The sequence below is a fragment of the Euphorbia lathyris genome, chromosome 1 (assembly GCF_963576675.1).
Source record: "Euphorbia lathyris chromosome 1, ddEupLath1.1, whole genome shotgun sequence".
NCBI classification, from domain to species: Eukaryota; Viridiplantae; Streptophyta; class Magnoliopsida; order Malpighiales; family Euphorbiaceae; genus Euphorbia; species Euphorbia lathyris.
In genome coordinates this window covers 13,776,162-13,796,011 of record NC_088910.1, presented here as the reverse complement: position 1 = coordinate 13,796,011, position 19,850 = coordinate 13,776,162, and the positions used below count along the sequence as shown (strand labels likewise).

Sequence of the window (19,850 nt, the reverse complement as noted above, 5' to 3'; positions counted from 1 at the left end):
GTTGGGAGAGGTCGAGGATCACAGGGTGACAGAACAAGTGGAGGTAATTCAGTTGGAAGGGGAAATGGTCGTGGTAATGGTAGAGGTACCAATATGGCTAGAGGAGCTGGTAATACTTCTCAGGGAGCTAGAAATCAGGGTACTCAGTCGGATAGAGCTGCAACTCAACCTCGAGTTTTTGCTATGACTCCACAAGAAGCTGTTGCATCTGCAGAAGTTATCACTGGTATGATTTCTTTATTTGGAAAAGATGCTTATGTGCTTATTGATCCTGGTGCTACGCATTCCTTTGTGTCGCCTTTATTTATGTCTGATGTAATGTGGGAGTCAAAATTGATGCCTGAATGTTTAGTTGTTAGCATGCCTATGGAAGAATCTTTAGTATGTACACATGTCTATCCTGATTGTGAAGTAAAATTAGGAGAGTCCTTTATACATGCTGATTTGGTACCTTTAATGGTTCAAACATTTGATGTGATATTAGGCATGGATTCATTATCTAAGTGTCAAGCCTTGGTAGACTGTTGTAGGAAGAAAGTTAATATGTTATTAGCTAATGGGGAAAAATATGTGTTTCAAGGTGAGAGAGGTGTACATAGAAATATAGTCTCGGTTATGACAGCTTTAAAAATGTTAAGGAAGGGGTGTGAATCTTTCTTGGCGTATGTGATAGACAGCAGGGAAAAACCTCCTAAATTAGAAGATGTGCCAATTGTGAATGAATATCCAGATGTGTTCCCAGATGAGATACCAGGGTTACCACCAGAAAGAGAAGTAGAGTTTGCAATTGACTTACAACCGGGTACTGCTCCTATATCCTTAGCACCATATAGAATGGCACCGGCAGAAATGAAAGAATTAAAGATACAGTTGCAAGAGTTGTTAGATAAGGGATATATACGACCTAGTGTATCACCCTGGGGAGCTCCAGTGTTGTTTGTGAAGAAAAAGGATGGAACAATGCGGTTGTGTATAGATTACCGTCAGTTGAATAAGGTTACAATCCGTAATAAGTATCCGTTGCCTAGAATCGATGATTTGTTTGATCAGCTGCAAGGGGCAACAATATTTTCAAAAATTGATCTGAGAACCGGATATCATCAGTTGAAGATCAGAGAAGGAGATGTTCAGAAAACGGCTTTTAGAACTCGGTATGGGCATTATGAGTTTTTGGTAATGCCATTCGGGTTAACTAATGCACCTGCTGCATTTATGGATCTGATGAACCGAATATTTAAACCTTACTTAGATACATTTGTAATTGTGTTTATTGATGATATTCTTGTGTACTCTAAGAGTAAGGAAGACCACAGTAAGCATTTGAGAACAGTTTTGCAGATTCTGAGAGAGAAGCAGTTGTATGCCAAATTTAGTAAATGTGAGTTTTGGCTTGATGAAATTATGTTCTTGGGGCATGTGGTATCGGCTAAGGGAATTCTAGTGGATCCTAAGAAAGTTGAAGTTGTAGCTAATTGGAAAGCACCATCGAATGTACATGAAGTGCGCAGTTTTCTGGGGTTAGCAGGGTATTACAGAAGGTTTGTGAATGGATTCTCACTTATAGCTTCTCCAATGACGCAGTTGCTGAGAAAGGGAGTAAAATTCAAGTGGACACCCAAGTGTCAGAACAGTTTTGATACTTTGAAGTCAAGACTTATTAGTGCTCCAGTGTTGACACTACCTGTAGTGGGTGAAGGGTATACAATATATAGTGATGCTTCAAGGCAAGGTCTTGGAATTGTGTTGATGAAGAATGATAAAGTAATTGCTTATGCATCACGACAGTTAAGACCGCATGAATTGAATTACCCGACACATGATCTTGAATTAGTTGCTGTTGTGTTTGCTTTGAAGATTTGGAGACACTATCTTTATGGTGAGAAATGTCGCATTTTCACTGATCACAAGAGTTTAAAGTACATAATGAGTCAGAAGGAATTAAATTTGAGGCAAAGAAGATGGATTGAGCTACTGAAAGATTATGATCTGACAGTTGAATATCATCCTGGTAAAGCTAATGTTGTAGCTGATGCTTTGAGTCGCAAGAATGTTGGAAGTTTGAGTTATATTAAATCTGTAAAAATGCCTTTGTTACTTGAAATGAGGGCTTTGAATGTAGAGTTGAATTGTGAAAATGAAGGAGTGTTATGTGCAATGTTGAAAGTGAGACCAATTCTTATGGATACAATCAGAGAAGCTCAGAGTCAAGATGAGTTCTTGGAGCGGATTAAAGATGAAGTTGTGCAAGGAAGGTGTGCTGATTACAAGATTTCAATAGATGGCATGCTAATGTTTGGAGATAGAATGTGTGTTCCAAATATTAGTGATATTAAGAAGGAGATATTAGAAGAAGCTCATGATTCCTCCTATGCAATTCACCCTGGGAGTACAAAGATGTACAGAAACCTCCGTGATCATTTTTGGTGGAAAGGGATGAAAAGAGAGATAGCTGAATATGTGAGCAGATGTTTGAGTTGCCAACAAGTCAAAGCCGAACATCAACGACCTGCTGGTACTTTGCAACCACTTCCTATTCCGGAATGGAAGTGGGAGCATATTACAATGGATTTTGTTAGTGGATTGCCTCGTACGCAACATGGTAATGATGCTATATGAGTAATTGTAGATAGATTGACGAAATCAGCCCATTTTCTGCCAGTAAAGGTAACTTTCTCTTTAGAAAAGTTGGTACAATTGTATGTCAAAGAAATTGTGAGACTTCATGGTGTGCCAGTTTCTATTGTGTCTGATAGGGATCCTTATTTTACATCAAGATTTTGGCCTAGTTTTCAAGATGCATTGGGAACTAAATTGAACTTCAGTACTGCCTTCCATCCACAATCAGACGGTCAAAGTGAGCGTACCATTCAAACTTTGGAGGATATGTTAAGAGCTAGTATTCTGAATTTCCAAAGTAGTTGGGATGTGCATTTGCCTTTGATGGAGTTTGCATATAATAACAGTTATCAGTCTAGCATTGATATGGCACCTTATGAGGCATTGTATGGAAGAAGGTGTAGGACTCCGCTATGTTGGTCTGAAATGGGTGAAAGACAGTTATTGGGCCCTGAGATAGTGCAATTGACGACTGAAAAGGTACAAATTATCCAACAAAAACTGAAAGAAGCTCAAGACAGACAAAAGAGTTATGCAGATTTGAAACGTAGACCGATTGAGTACAGTGTGGGAGATAAAGTATTTCTGAAAGTATCACCGTGGAAAGGTTTACTCCGATTTGGCAAGAAAGGAAAGTTGAGCCCTAGATTTATTGGTCCGTATGAAATTGTGGAAATAATTGGACCTGTTGCATATCGTTTGAAGTTGCCTCAAAATCTTTCAAACATTCATGATGTATTTCACATGTCAATGTTGCGGAGATATAGAAGTGATCCAAATCACATTATCCAGGAGCAACCAATCGAACTTTCAGAGGATTTGACTTATAAAGAAGAACTAGTAGCAATCTTGGCTAGAGAGAAAAAAGTGTTAAGGAATAAAACAGTACCACTAGTGAAAGTATTATGGCACAGACATTCTCGGGAGGAAGCAACGTGGGAAAGAGAAGCGGATATGAAACACCAATACCCTCATTTGTTGACTTCTTCGGGTAAGTAAAATTTCGAGGACGAAATTCTCTAAGGTGGGGAGAATTGTCACGTCCGTGTCCTTAATTTGTTATTTATTATACCCCGAAACCTAAGTTATATTATATTCGTTTTAGGATTAGTCGATTAATTGGATGTTACGGGTATAGTTTAGAGGGTAATTGCATATTTTTAGAAGTGATTATAAGTTTAAAGTGAATTTTAAAAAGAAATTAGACTTTGGGGGACCAAAAATGATATTTTACAATCATTATAGTGGGCTATATAAAGCCTTATTTTGTGAATTATGATCATTTAGATCATAAACATTGAGCTTCTACATTGTTCTTTCTCCATTTTCTCTCCTTTCTCCTCCACCTTCAACCACCACCAAAAATAGGGCAGCTCCACCGTTTTGGGTGTTGCCGGAGATCTAACCGTCCAAATCACCTCAAATTTTAACTGGAGACTCTAGACACATAGAAGCAACTTCTGACTGGAGGGATTTTGAGTTGGAGTAGTGTACAAAGAATAAGGGCTAGGCAGATTTAGGGTTTTAGTGGTGTTGTTCTCAAATTTAGGCTAAGGTAAGTAACTATCAACTAGTTTTTGGTTTGCATGTATAAATATATGTATATTGAGCTATAAATTTTCTTGAATTTGTCTTCTAAGGGTTTTTCTAGAAATGATTTGAGTATTGGTTATTGATTTGAGTTTGTGTTCAAGTTTGAAGAAAATGAGTTCACAATGGTAATTTTTGGACTATTTTGATTCATACCTTGATGTTGAATTGGTTTTCTTAAGAGTTTGATTATGATTTAGTTCAATTGATGTTGAAATTGGTTTCTCTAAGGGTTTAAGAGCTATTTGGGTTCAATTGATGTTGATTTGAATTTCTTTAAGAGTTTGAATGTTATTTTGGTTCAATTAGTGTTCAATTGGATTTGTTTAAGGGTTTTAATGTTATTTTGGTTCCATTAGTGTTCAATTGGATTTCTTTAAGGGTTTTAATGATATTTTGGTCAATTAGTGTTAAATTGGATTTCTTCAGGGGTTCAATTGCTATTTTGGTTCAGTAAACGTTGGATTTCAATTTATTGATGATTGAAGTAAAGTTTGATCTATTTGATGAGAAAATGTATACAATTGAAGTTTGGTTGGATTTTGGGTAAAGTTTGTATCCATCAGGAGTAGTCCGGACGGGTGGTTTGATATTTGAAGACCATGTTCAGTGAGGAACATGGCCTGTGTACACAGTCTAAAGACCTAGTCGGGTATTGGCAGCGAAGTGTTGAGTAAGACCAATACGGGATTAGGCATGGTTAAAGAGACATCTCGATTATGTTTACGTGTTGTGGATCGATTTACGAGGGGATACTCGGTGATGGGTACAATGTTGAATTTGATTCGAACTTTGGTTTTTAGTAAACGTTTATATAAGAATCATTACATTTTGATTAAGTTTGATTTGAGATTATTGATCAAGATTCCGTTTTAATTCGATGTTGTTTACAAGTTAATAAGTTTAAGGTTTGGTTTGGTTAAATGTTTTCACAAATGTATACATATAGTTATTTTACGTAAAAACTAGTTTATATAGTTGATAGTTGCTTACTGAGATTTTTGTCTCATATTTTTAAATGTTTTAATGTTTTTAGGCGAAAAAGTACGAGGTACTGAGGGAAGTGTTTGACACTAGGACGAGGATTGGATACGGCCATGATTGTCCAAGTCATCTTCTAGGGTATTGCATACCATTTTGTACATGTAGATATAGATTTGTTTTGTGCTTGTGAATGTTTAGGCACCCGAGTTGCCAATTTTGGAAGGATAAAGAAGTTGTGGTATGCCGGATTTTGGTTTGAATGTCCAATTATGGTGTTAATTTATGAGATTAGGCAAATTAAAAGTTAACATGTTAGAATTGGAGTAATTTTCTATGTTTCGAACTCGTTTTGGTAAAACGCACGAGAAAATGATTCGTAATTGGAAATTATAAATGATTTTCGACCTTTTACAAATGTAAAAGTATATGTAGAAAATGTTTTTAAGTTCAAACATGATTTGTAATTCTTAACATTTGATTGTGAGATGTTACTTCCGACTCGTTCATGTCTGTGGTAATGTCTCACTGTCATATCCGATTCTATTTTGGATCGGGTTTGACACATACTGCCGGTCCACGGACCGGACCGTATGGGCTATCCGTTTTCTTTATGGAAAAACGGGTGCTGGACCTGTTATCCCTGGGGAAAAACGGGTCCAGCACCCGTTTTCCTTTAGGGAAAACAGATTTTTTTTTAATTATAATAAATATTAATTATAGATAAATTATGTATTGATTGGATCGAAAAAACGTATAGATAAATTATTGATTGGAAATAAAAAAATGCGTATTGAAGTGTCCAATTAATTTTTATTTGTTAAATTATATTTATTTACCTTTTAGAACGTAAATTTAATTATACGTAAATTATGTATTGACTAGATAGAAAAAAACGTATAGATAAATTATTGATTGGAAATAAAAAATACGTATTAACGCGTGCAATTAATTTTTATTTGTTAATTTATATTTATTTATCTTTTAGAACGTAAATTTAATTATAGATAAATTATGTATTGATTGGATAGAAAAAACGTATAGATAAATTATTTATTGGAAATAAAAAAAATACGTATTGAAGCGTCCAATTAATTTTTAATATTTATTATAATTAAAATAAATAAATAAATTAAACCCGTTTTCCCTAAAGGAAAACGGGTGATGGACCCGTTTTTCCCTAAGGATAACGGGTCCAGCACCCGTTTTTCCCTAGGGAAAATGGATAGGTCATACGGCCCGGTCCGTGGACCGGCAGTATGGGCTACCCGTTCGGACCTAGATCCGAACGGGTAGTTCATACTGTCGGTCCATGGACCAGACCGTACGACCCATCCGTTTAGAGCAAATTCAACGAAAAAAAATTTCGTTTCAATTTAAATTCGTTAAATGTCAATAGTTTTAGAATCTCTTGCTTACATCGTCTTCGAAATCGTCCCTTTCTAGAGTTTTCGAGTCCATTTTTCGCAAATCCACAACTAGCCACGAGATCGAGAGAATATTAAGATTTTCAATAAAAAATGAGAAGAGCGAAAATGTTAAATAGAAGGCGACAATAAGTAAAATAAGGACGACGTATAGCAATCCACTAAATTAACCATACAAAACTAATCTAAACTTTGTTTTTAGAATGTCTTGTGCCACATGGTGCTTACATGGCGATGATATGGCACTGAAACATATAAGTAGATGCTGTGTCACTATTTCTGATGAGACAGTGATAATAAAAAACATTTAAATGATTTTATTAGGATAAAAGTAAAAATAAGTTATTTATTGAGACAAAATAAACATTTATAAACTTTTGAAAACATTGTAATCTATTCGTTCCACAATCTTTGTTTTTTTAGAGAATTTTTTTTATTTAATGATATATGACGTTTTTCTTCAATTCATGTACATTAATTGATTTTTACTAAATATATCTCTATTTAAATTGTCTCTTTTATTTAAGGAATAGATATTAAATAGTGGATGCATTTAATACAATGGTAACAAATTTTTTTAATTAAACTTAATTAAATTTCTTAATTCGTATGTCTTAATCTTAAAAGACAAATATTATGAGACCGAAAGAAGGGTAAATTACACCTATGGCCACTGAGCTTTACCCATTTAACATTATAGTCACTGAACTTCAATTTTTAACAGTATGGCTACTGAACTTTACACTTTTTAACACCGTTGGCTACTCAACGCCTCAAAACGATCACTGAAGGTCTGAAAATAAAAAATTCGAAGAGTTAATGATATTCTAATGAACTTTAATTCTTGAAAATTTTCGTTTTGAGGTCATTTAGGTGTTGTTTGGTTAGGAGAGAGAAAGTGAATTTTTAGAGAGAGAAAGCTCCAAAAAAAATGTGATTTTGGAAAATAAAAAATGTAGTTTCATGGTAAATGTCGTTCTGAAAAACTTTAATTCTTGAATATTTTCATCATGAGGTCGTTAACGGTCATTTTGATGACTTGCTTAGAGTTGAGTGGCCACCGATATTAAAATGTGTAAAATTTAATGATTATACCATTAAGAATTGAAGTTCAGTAACCATAATGTTAAAATGGATAAAATTCAGTCGCCTTGGGTGTAATTTACCCACCGAAAGAATAACTTATATGATTATCCGTGCTAACTACCCCTAAAAACTTCATTAAATTTTTTTTTGAGGCAAAAGACTTCATTAAACTTAATCATTTTTTTTTTAATTCATGTCACAATAAATTGTAATAAAAAAAACCTATTTTACTCTCATCATAAGGTACCAAAATAGGTTTATAGTTTTTTTTGAAAGTATCAATTTAGGCTCTATATATAAAATAACACCAATATAGACTTAACGTTTAAAAAATATAAATTCTGTCAATTGTATGTAGAGGAGAAATCAGAACTTAACGGAATAATAGGAATAACGTGTCCAATCCAATATCATTTTTTAAACGTTAAGCCTATATTGATACTATTTTGTATGTGAAGCTTAAATTGATACTTCTCTTAAAAACCATAGGTCTATTTTCGTAAGTTATCCCTTTTATTAATTTTCAGCCGACTTTTATTAATCTGGACTTTATTGTTATAATCATATAAAATTCAAATATTTTTATATCAAAAACATTTAAAGAAGTTTAGGAATCCTTATTTTAACAGAGCTATAGTTTAGAGACTATAATTTAATGTACAGTTACAACAAATCAACAAGAATGATTTCAATTAATATAAAATCAAATAACATTAACAAATGGAATTCATTAATCAAACTCAAACATCTAAAAAAACAAACTAATGATAAAATAACAGAAAAACATCCTATTTTCAATGTCACAAACTACATTTTCACAACTCAAATCATACTATCAGATCTAGCAGGCAATCTCCTGAAGAAATTGAGCGGAACAGACGGTAACTTATGCCGAAATCTCGGGTGTCGCAACACGTAAACCCCAAGCAAAAGAGCCACAACTTGAAATGGAGTAACATACAAAACCACAGCAGCAACCAAACAGAATATCACAAACAATGTAGTTGCTCTTGGATCCCTCCAGCTCAATAGAGCTTGGAATCTCTCCCCTTGCGTCGCCAAGTCCCCGACAACCGTCTGCACCCGCCCTGCTATACTCCTCAACCGATCATACCGCATTCTGACCATGTCCGACCCTTTGGAGGTCGGAAACGAGTCAAATTCTTCGTCTAGTTCGTCTGGATGAGCTGCATCAGCATGAGATAGTCTTGTGTCCATGTGCGAAGGGTGCCTCGGACGCCACCTGAAGTTCCAAATACCGATTAAGAACAGGTAGAGGAACGCTGTCGGGAGGATTAGCTCCGGGTATAGGACTAAGATTATGAAGAGAATGTGAATCAGAATTGTTGTCAAGGGGTTTTTCCAGTTGCATATTTGATCAAACCATTTTCCAACAGCGATCACCGGCCTTAAAACCGCCATGATTCGGAAGAAATTCGCTTTGCTTCTCCTCATGCTCCACATATGTGAATCTACATCTAGCATATGCTCTACGACTTCCTTCCGAAGAGGCGGTTCTGCGCGGTTTAGCCGCATTGCAACAATCTGCATTGCTTGGTGCCTTAAGCTATCAAGCTGAATCACGGATAACGGATGAATGTAATGCATTTTCGGTAACAATGGATGCGAATACATATGTAACATATTGATCGTAGATGAACATGTAAACCGAACAGCTAGGTGAACTTCTCCGGTCTTTTTCGCTCCTGATTGCTGCAATACTATAAGAGGATATGAATGTGTGTAGACTCTATCTGTTTCGAGCGTTGATAGCCGGATCCTCACTTTCCCGATTCTTGAATCTTTTGATCCCCCTCCGCTATGTACGTGACCATTGTCGTATACTCCGATAGTAATGACAGTACATGGATCGAAAACCTCCCACGTGTACTGCTCATTCCATCTCGGAGTGAAGCTGTCGATTATTGTCCTTGTCCGAATCCATTTCTGCCCGTATTTCGCTACACAGTAGGCATCTGTGGTGCCTCTACCGTCCTTTGTCTTCATAGGCATTAGCCCAACAGCACTTAGAATCCCCACTTCCAAGATCCCAATGCTCGGGCGCCACAGCTGCTTGGCTGTCGGTCTAAGATCGCTCGTATAGTGCGTTGATTCGTCTAAAACATGATAACCCCCATCCAAGCAGACCCTTAAATGTATCCTACTAGCGAACTTTATCTCCTTCTTTTGTTCTAACTCCCCGATGATATGCTTTTCGAGGTTATACCATCTCGTGTTTACCGGCTTATGATCAAGCCTTCGTTGTAAGATATGTAAAGGGATCATACATTTCCCCAAGATTTCAGTGCTCGATCCAACTCGATCTTCAACTGTCAAAATCAATGGCTCCTCGAAAGGTTCAGCAGCCACGAAAATCAAGTCCTCGTTCCACATTGGATGAATACTCCGGCTCTGCGATACTCGAGTTCTCAATGCTTGATTCCCTAACATGACCTTAACAAAAGCCTCAGGAAATCTACTCTTGTCACCAGGCAACAAGTCCTGAGCTTCAATCACATTAACCCGAATATACCAAAGCTTAGGCGAAAGATACACCTTGGACCGGATATTTGTAACCCCGTCGAGACCAACAGTAGCAGCATCCGAATGCCAAGCATCAGGGAATGCCTCATCTGCTTGAGTCCCCATCCAAACCGCGAGCATAAGCTCCCCGGCCTTAATTTTCTCCCCCTTTCGATCTTCCAATCTATACCACACCGACGCCAAGGGGCTATCAGGAGGAACACGTTTCGGAACATCAACAAGTTCAAACATAATCCTTCCAATTAAATCATCTAAAACAACATCCTTATCTTTCACGGACACCTCCAAGATTGAAGCCTGAATTCGCTCTTTCGAGAAGGCGAATACCTGATTCCACACGGGGTTTGATTTCTTCTCGAAATGCTTAGTTGTTCCCTTATAGTTTCCAAGCTTCACTTCAACATAAGGATCACAACTACCAGTAACATCTTTAGCTGGTAAATCCTTGGCTTTCACTACACGAACGTATAGATACTGCATTTGTTCGACGAGATCATAGGTGCAGGAGTTCTTATCCGCTGCAGTAGCTCCTACACCGATGTTCGGTGACGTCTCCTTGAGAGCGAAATCAATAACTTGCGGAGGCTTCTGCATTTTTTCCGAATTTACGCAGACAAAACAAGAGATGCTAAAACAAAAACTTCAGAATTAAGAACAACTTCAGGCACTTCAGCTCTTGATTTATCTGTAAAAGAAAGAAAGGCAAAGGCTATAATCAGACTCAAACATTACCAAAATTAAGAAAATGGTATTTCCAGAAAATGTTAGGTTCTGAAAAGCCACTTAGTTTGTTCCAATATTATGTATACATTGTCCGTTTTGGCTAAGTTTCTTTCTTTGGACCTCAAGGTTTTAAAAAGCGTATGTATTTGAAATTCACTATGCTCTCTCCATTTTCGACGTGGAATTTAATTCAATCCAACTCACATTGTCCTCCTTCAGATCATCCCAGCATCACCCCTTCCAAACTGAATCGTTACAAGCCTATCAGCTTGGTTCGCCCCAAACCAACACATCGTGCGTGGCTCTAACTAATACCCAATGTTGCACGGAAATGGAAACGAAAACAGGCACTGAAACGGACACCGGAAAAAGTTATTTCTAAAAAAAAATAGATCTAGAAAACAGTAATGGAAACATAAAAGAAACGGAAACGCAAAACAGACACAAACCCTGAAACACTAATGAAGAAGAGTTTCCGTGCAACATTACATGTTTCCATTTCCGTTTCTTTTCCGCTTCCTAGCTAATTTTTCTTAGAAACAAGGTTTCCCGGTACCTATATCCGTCTCAGTTTCATTTCCTGTTTCCGTTTCCATACAACATAGATTATAACATTTTGGCTCAACACACGTTCGTTGGACCTCACGACTTTAAAATACATCTAAATATATAAAATTCATAAATCCCTCTTTAGAATTGCTCATTAGTGAGGTCTTCTACCCGACACCACCCATTAGAACCGGATCATTACAAAACAACATTAAAATATTTAAACAATTGCAAGATCATGATTCCCTCCCTCCTCACATTTAAAATCCCAAAACAAAAATGGTGCGGTTCTTGTGATTTCCACAACAACTACAACTAAAACAGCAAAATCTATGTTGCACAGAAATGAAACCCGAAATGAAACCGAAATGGACACAAGAAACGTTATATCTATAAAAAATTAGCTAGGAAATGGAATCAGAAAAGAAACAGAAACAGAAACAGAAACGGACACGAAACTCGGAAATGCTAACACAGAGCAAAACTAATTTAAAACAAGCATACCATACATACCCATAAGTTTTCAAATAACAAGTAGGGACTCAAAATGTACCTGGGAGCAGAGCAGAAATGGAAACTCCTGATTTTTTTTTGAAAAAAAAGGGGTAAAAGAAAGAGAAATGGAAAATGTGGGCAATGTAAAGGATTGAAAGAAGAAGAAATAAAGAAGAGAGATGTAATTAATGAAGTAAGAAAGAAAAGACTGAATCCGATATCCCCCCACTGTAAAAAGAAACAGAAAAGAACCTAATTATTACCAACTTTTATGTTTTCAATTAGTACTAATTACTTAATTTTGATTTCCTACACAGTTGCTTAGGTCACTGGATATTACTCCGCACGTGCCAAGACCTTGGTCGGTCGGTTAAGGTTTTAGGATTCCACTTTCGGTTGTTTTTTCTTGGATTTGGGGTTTTAGGTTTATTCCTTCCATTTTATAAAAGTTAATGGAAAAATAAAATTAAAAATAACAAAAATACTTATAAAATACTTATTTTTTTATTTTATGTTTTTCCTTTTACATAATCTTTTTAGCTATTTTGTTATTTTCTTACATATAATCATAATGTATTAATTAGTTTATTATTATTTTATATAATTATAGTGTTTTAATTTAATAATATAAAACTTGTTTTATTGAAAAATAAATAAATAATAATATTTTAAAAATATAAAATTAGAAGTTGAGCTATTTATATAAATGTGAACTGTTTTTTTATCTCTAATAAATTTTATGAATAAAATAATAAAACATAATTTTTAAACAATTATCAAGATTTATAATAATATTTAATGTTAATTTAAAGATATTATATTAAATTACTAAAAACTAAGAGAATAAATAATAGATTTTTTTTATTTTTCATAACTAATATATATCTAAGCATATATATATATATATTACACACACAAAAAATTGAAAGGAAATATATTACACAAATTTTATTAACAATATTTTGACTAGAAAGAAAAATTAAAAGACAGTTTTATATTATATATAATTAAAGGTAATTTTGTGATTTTATATGGAAAATAATTGAGTGATAAAAAAAAGTTGATTAAGATAAAAAAAATTAAAATTTTAAAATATAGATAAAATCGTAGGAATAATAAATTTAACCTCTTTCAAAAAAAAAAAAAAAATTTAACCATTTATACGTAATAAAGTTTAAGATTTTTTTTTGTTCACTTCTATAGCCAATTACATATGAAATGTGTGGCAATAATCATTGCATTAGAAAAGTCAATGTTATGGCAATTCTTGCAAGAAAAAACATATGTCAAATATTTATTGATTATTATAAGATTACTAAAGAATATTAGCAAGGCATAACAACATGATTGGACTCTAAAAGTCTAAACAATAAATTCCAATTTCTTGTTGGAGAATATTGTAATAATAAATAAAATAGAGTTATCATAATAACATGATTTATAAAAATAATCCATTTGAAATTTTCATTTTTATATCTGATAACTTGCTGAATCCGATTTGATGATCTCCGCCGGAGTTACCTGCAAAACAGAACCGGAGACGGGATCTCCGAAAAAACTCTCTGACGATCTAGTCAGTTCTTTGTATGAAGGTTGGTAATAATAGCATTACGGGGAAAAATGTGAACGTACCTCTCCCCTTTGGCCGTATGGCTTTTTATAAGTGTTCTTAAGTAACCGCCGAGGGCGGTTACTCCTTCCAGGCCACGTTCCGAGGGCGGTTACTCCTTTTTAGGCCATGTCCCTTTCGTGGCTTTCGTGGCAACAAACGTGGTATCGTTTGTTATGAGTGGGAGTTTTGATGCTCCATTTAGGAATTCGGGGCAGTTACTTACTTCACCCGCTTCCTCTATTCGGGCTCTATTCGGGTCTCATCCGATCCTAGACCATGGGTCTAAGTATGGGCTGGGCCCGTGTAATGAATTCGGCCCGGTTTGGCTTCGCGGGTCATCACATGCCTCCCCCTTAGTTTGGCAAGAGCCCTTTAGGGTCTTTTTATAGGGGACTCTTTGTTTTTGTCTGGATATTCAAAATTCAAAAATTGTGAATTTCCTTGTCCATCGTTTCTTTTCCGGCATCGTCGTTTCTTTTCCGGCATCAACCTCTTCGCGTTCATTCTTCTCTGTGTAGTCTTTCATATGTAAGTTTTCCTTTCCACAACTTGTACCTCGCTCGACTCTTTACTTCTGTTCATTTTTCTTCATCAATATGTCGAACCCTGACCTCGACTTCGCACCGTTCGACGAAAATTACGTCCGCGAGGTATCTCATGAGGTCGATGAGATGGTTGTGAAGCTTCAACCAGCTCTCCTGGGTCTGATTCTCATTCCGCCGACTTCCTCCACCTAGCGAATACATCCGATGAGGGTTTAGGTTTTGACCCTAAAAAGTTGATTCCGCCACCTGTCCCAACCCCTCGTTTGCTACCGAAGAAGGACAGATCGGGAAGCCTAGTTTGTCAGGAGACAATTGATGACTTGTGGGAGCAGTATTCTTGGCTTCAAGGTCTCGAAGCCCTCATTCCCGGGGAGGATAGAGGACCGGGCGACTACCCAAAGGGGTATTTCACCATTTTCATCGCCCAGATTATCTGCGGTTTCACGTATCCGCTGGCGGATGAGATTGCCTCCGTCCTTGGCGGTTACGGAATCGCACCTGGTCAATTGCATCCCAACGGATGGGCCGACTTAACTCTGGACAAATTTCTGGCGGATTGTCTGGAGGTTCCCTTCTCGCTCAAAATTTTCTCCAAGCTTCATCATTTCAAAAGTTCGGCGGGGTATTTCACTTTCATCCGTCAGAGCGGTTACTATGGTTTCGACGAGAAGCTGAACAAGATCCGCGAGTGGGACCGATCTTACTTCTTTATCAAGTTTAATGAAGGGAATCCAAACTTCCTTCGCTGCTGGGGCCGGCCCAATGTAAAGAGTTTGAACTTCGGTTACCCCAGTGAGGAAGAATCCACTGTTATAAAGTTCTTGAAGAGTACGCCTCCTTTCGTATGGACATATGATCAGGCCTTCCATATGCTAAGGAGCCGAGTAGCGATTGCCTACCGCGAGGGAGATCGCGTTGTCTATATCCCTTATCGCGTTTTTGTTCAAGGTATTTTTTTTATTTCCAAGTTGATGATTTCTTTTAACCCTTTGCAGGGGTGATCCTTTATCTCAACTCGCTGCAGATCGGGAGGCGAAAGCCCTAGCGAGAAGGAAGAGGCGGATGGCGGGGACCACTTCCGTTGCAGGGGCGAATTCTCCTAGAGGGGCGATTACTTCTATTGAGGCGGCTTCTCCCGTAAGGGCCTCCGTTTCACAAGGTCCAGCTTCTGCTTCCGAGGACCTTCCCTTAACTAGGAAGCGGAAGCATAATGCGGATACAGAGTCTTCTCGTCCCAGAAAGAAAAACACCTCTGTGTCCCTCACTGTTGGCGGCACACCCGTATCCGCCCCGTCCAAAGGAAAGAGAAGTACTCCAATTCACGAGGTATCTCAATCCATTCCCCCCTTTTTTTATGTTGTTAACTTTTCCTCATGAGTTATCTGATGTTCTCCTGATCTTTCTCCTTATGCATTCGCAGCCGATTCCTGACATCAGCGGGTGGTGGACTATGACCTTTGGTATGACCGTGAGCTTTTCTTGTAAGGACATTGTCTCTTCCATATGCAATGTCCTTGGGCGGCTCCCCTCTGCTTCCCGTGTGCGAGAACAAGTACCGCTTCCTACTGCAATGGAGGGGATTGAGAAGCGTGCCATAGAGGTATATTGTTGATTTGGGGGTAGAGGCTTGTCATTCCCTTTCAAGGATCTTGTGTCCATAGTAATCGCATGTTTCTATTCGCCCTTTTTATTCACGAGCCGTCTTATATGCAGATTATCAATTTCGCGGAGGGCGCTCTCCAAAGGGATGCTGAACGAGCCAAAGAGTTGGAGAACCTTGGTACTGAATTGGCGACTCAGAAGTCGCTTTATGATGATGTCCAAGGGAAGGTAAAGGATCTTGAAGGCGCTTGTCAGAAGGTTATGAGCGAGAAGGAGGAAGCTCTCAGATCCCTCCAGGCTAAGTCCGACGAGCTGCAAAAGGTCCTTGATGATCTAAATTCATCCAAGGAGGCTCTGGAGATGCAAAAAAAGAAAGCTGAGGAGATTCTAGCCGAAGATGGTGCTCGCATCTATTGGTATAGGGAGCGAATTCATGCCGCTTATGAGCATGGGCATCCAGATCGAGTACTTAGCCGCCCCAAGGTTCCCATCCCCAAAAAGGATCTAACTGAGAAGTGGGACAAGCTGGAAGCCGAGGATGCTGATATGGATGAGGTACTCTTCTTAGATTGGCAGAGTTTTCAGAACTCTCCAATTAGCTGCGAGATCCCTACTCAGAACGCGGAAAAAGAGGCACCACAAGACCTTTCTCAGCCTGAGCAAGAGGTACCGCCCTCTGAAGCGGTTACTGATTCGAGGGTTGAGGATTCGCTTGAAGCAGATCCGCCCACTGGAGGAGATAAGGGAGCCGCTGAAGGCGAGGAGGGCCATAGGGGTGAAGGAGAGGAAGCTGTAGCATAGTTTGATTTATATCTGGACTGTTGTATGTAACAAACTGCCCGTATATATATATTTTCTTTTGCTTGCCGCTTTACCTATACGTGCGATTGTTGTTTTATTCCTTATTGCCCTTTGTTTTCATACGTGACCCTTGCCTTTTGCCGACTCCATATTTGTATTTCCTCGTAGTTTAGTTTCGTTTTCGCTAGGGTGGCCAGACCCTTTTTGTAATTTTTTGAGTACTCGTTAATTCGCTTAATTTTATGCCTTATCTTATAATTTTTCTTTCGAAATAATATAATCATAAGGTTTTGCGAGTGATGCGTAATCATGCATCCGCCTTTCTTTAAGAGGCAACATATTTATGTGTTTTTAAGTTTAACCATAAGGTTTTTGCGAGTGATGCGTAATCATGCATTCGCCTTTCTTAATAGGCAACACATTTATGTGTTTTTAAGTTTAACCATAAGGTTTTTGCGCGATTTACCCGCCTTTTGTTTGTAGATAACACACTGAAGTGGTTGTCCTAAAAAGGATCCGTACTCAGACGCTGTATGCAACAATTGAATATCTTTATTGATAAAAGAAAAGACTTTTTGTTACATTGGTATATGAAATGTGTGGGATCAAAGCCTCATTAAAAGCTTTTATCAGAAAACCCAGTGGGAAAAAACTCATAAAAGGAAAAAGAGTACTCGTCATTTCCCTGAACTACCCGGCCCGTTTATATAGGCGCAGATTTTCTAGATTCCAGGTGCGCGGGAGCTTTTTTCCGCTCATTTCTTCTATTTCAAAAGTTGATGGTCCCAGCTTCTTGGATACTCTGTATGGTCCGATCCAGTTGACGCCTAATTTGCCTTTGCCATCTCTGGATTGTATTTTATCCGCTTTTTTCAAGACCAAGTCATTCTCGTTGATTATCACTTTTCGCACCCTTCTGTCATGATATTTCTTGACCCTATTGCGGTATACTGCCATTTGCATGTAAGCTTTTTCTCTTCGTTCTTCAACAGAATCCAATGCATCTCTAATTTTGATAGGATTTTGTGTGTCGCAATAATAAATTATTCGATCTATAGGCGACTTGATTTCAACAGGTAGGACTTCTTCGGCTCCATAAACCAGCGAGAAAGGTGTTTCGCCAGTTGCTGCTTTTACAGAAGTTCTGTATGCCCATAACATATGGGGTATCTCATCCGCCCAACCTGTTTTTTTATCGCCTAGCCGCTTCTTGATCCCTTCAATCATGGCCCTGTTGGTAACCTCTGTCATACCATTCGATTGGGGATGGTTTACGGAAGAAAAATGATTCTTGATCCCCATGCTTTCGCAGTATGCTTTGAACTTGACACAGTTGAACTGGGTGCCGTTGTCAGTTATAAGCTTTTACGGGATTCCAAATCGCATGATAATGTTCTCTCGTAAGAACTCGATCATTCGTTCAGGTGTTTGAGCGGTTACTGCCTCCGCTTCTACCCATTTGCTGAAGTGGTCAACTGCGACTACCAAGTACTTCCTTTTCTTTGTCGTTTCTGGGAATGGACCCACTATATCGATTCCCCATGTTGCGAATGGCCATGCCGTCATTATAGAGATTTCTTCAGCTCCGGGAACGTGCTTTTCATTCGCATGGATTTGATAGCTGTGACATTCTGCTACCATCTTCTGGGAATCCTCCATCACCTTTGGCCAATAGTATCCCATTAGCTTGACTTTTCTTACCAACGCCGCGGATGCTTCATATGCGCCGCACATTCCTTCATGGAGTTCTCGCAGTACATAGTCTCCTTCATTGCGGCTAACACATTTCAACCATGGACATGTATATGATTTTCGATACAAAGTTCCATCTCGAATTGAGTATCTCACTGATTGTCCAATTAGCTTTCTGGCTAGGCTTTTGTCATCCGGCAAATCTCCCTGCTCCAGATATTGGCGGATGGGTATCCGCCAATCTTCATCATCTTCCAGCTCTTCAATGACCATAATCTGATCGACTTCAAATGCCGGTGTGGATCTTATCTCCAAATTGCATGCTTTTTGATTCCATGGTTCTCTACTCGCCGCTGCTTTTGCCAGTTCATCAGCCTTTGTGTTTTGGCCTCTTGGAACATGCACCATTTCCCAGATGACTCCCTTGTGTGTTAACTCCTGCGTCAATCTGCCTACTACCTGATGGTATTTGACCAGATCTTCTTGTTTCACCAGATAGTTTTTTGTGATCTGATTTATCATGAGTTTAGAATCGCTGTAGATCACCACTCTTTCTGGCGTAAGTTCATTAAGCAGCTTCAATCCGCATATCATTGCTTCATACTCTGCGGCATTATTGGTAGTTTCGAATGTTAACTTTGCCGCATAGTACAGGCGAATAACCTCCGGACCTTTGATGACGACTCCTAGTCCAGCTCCATCCGTGGACAATGCCCCATCTGTGAACATGCTCCACTCTTCTTTTTGTGCCTTTGGACGTTCATCTTCATCCCACGTGAATTCATTCACGAAATCGGCAAGTACTTGACCCTTTAGTGCTGGTCTTCCTTCGTAGCGAATATCGAATTTCCCCAGGCGAATTGACCATTCCATTAATCGGCCGGATGCGTCAGGTTTCTGCAGTACCTTCCGCATTGGAATTCCGGTTCTCACAATGATAGTATGCGCCTGAAAGTATGGTTTTAGCCTAGCCACCGTGGTTATCACCGTGAGAGCCATTTTGTCCAACTTCGAATACCGAAGTTCTGCATCCTTCAAGACTTTGCTCACATAGTACACTGGATATTGTTGGCCCTCTTCTTCTCGCACCATCACAGTGCATATCGCCATACTGGTGACGGATACGTAAAGAAATAAATCTTCTCCATCCTCCGGCCTGCTCATTAAGGGCGGATAGCATAACAGTCGCTTTATCCCTTCGAATGCTTCTTGGCAATCCGCCGTCCATTCGAAGGATTTAGACTTTTTGATGGCGTTGTAAAAAGGTAGACATCTCCTAGCTGAGCATGATATGAATCGCCCTAATGCCACCAGCCGCCCGTTCAGTCTCTGTACTTCCCTTATGTTCCTCGGTGTCTTCATCTCCATTACCGCTTTAACTTTCTCGGGATTTGCCTCGACTCCTTTGCCACTAACAATGAAACCCAGGAATTTTCCCGCTCTTGCCCCAAATGTGCATTTCTCTGGATTCAATTTGAGGCCATATTTGATTAGCACTTCCAGGATTTCCCTAATGTCCTTCGGGTGGTTCTGCATCTTCTTGCTTTTAATGATCATGTCATCCACATAGATCGAGAAGTTCTCGCC

General features: G+C 38.3%; 1 protein-coding gene across 2 annotated transcripts; it reads right to left on the bottom strand.

The window, feature by feature from the left end:
* Positions 1 to 8,371: 8,371 nt before the first annotated feature.
* Positions 8,372 to 12,222, bottom strand: LOC136222349 (multiple C2 domain and transmembrane region protein 5). Of its 2 annotated transcripts, XM_066010027.1 has the most exons (3): positions 12,070 to 12,222; positions 11,172 to 11,317; positions 8,372 to 10,929 (listed from the first exon to the last, which is right to left on the bottom strand). In XM_066010027.1, the coding sequence occupies exon 3, from the start codon at positions 10,836 to 10,838 to the stop codon at positions 8,523 to 8,525; it is 2,316 nt and encodes a 771-aa protein (XP_065866099.1). In that variant the 5' UTR covers positions 10,839 to 10,929; positions 11,172 to 11,317; positions 12,070 to 12,222; the 3' UTR covers positions 8,372 to 8,522. The 2 variants fall into 2 exon arrangements, with proteins under 2 accessions (XP_065866099.1, XP_065866092.1); XM_066010020.1 differs by lacking the exon at positions 11,172 to 11,317.
* Positions 12,223 to 19,850: the final 7,628 nt, after the last annotated feature.

Excerpts from the sequence above, each read along its gene's own strand:
- LOC136222349 (XM_066010027.1), bottom strand. The coding sequence starts at position 10,838 with ATGCAGAAGCCTCCGCAAGTTATTGATTTCGCTCTCAAGGAGACGTCA.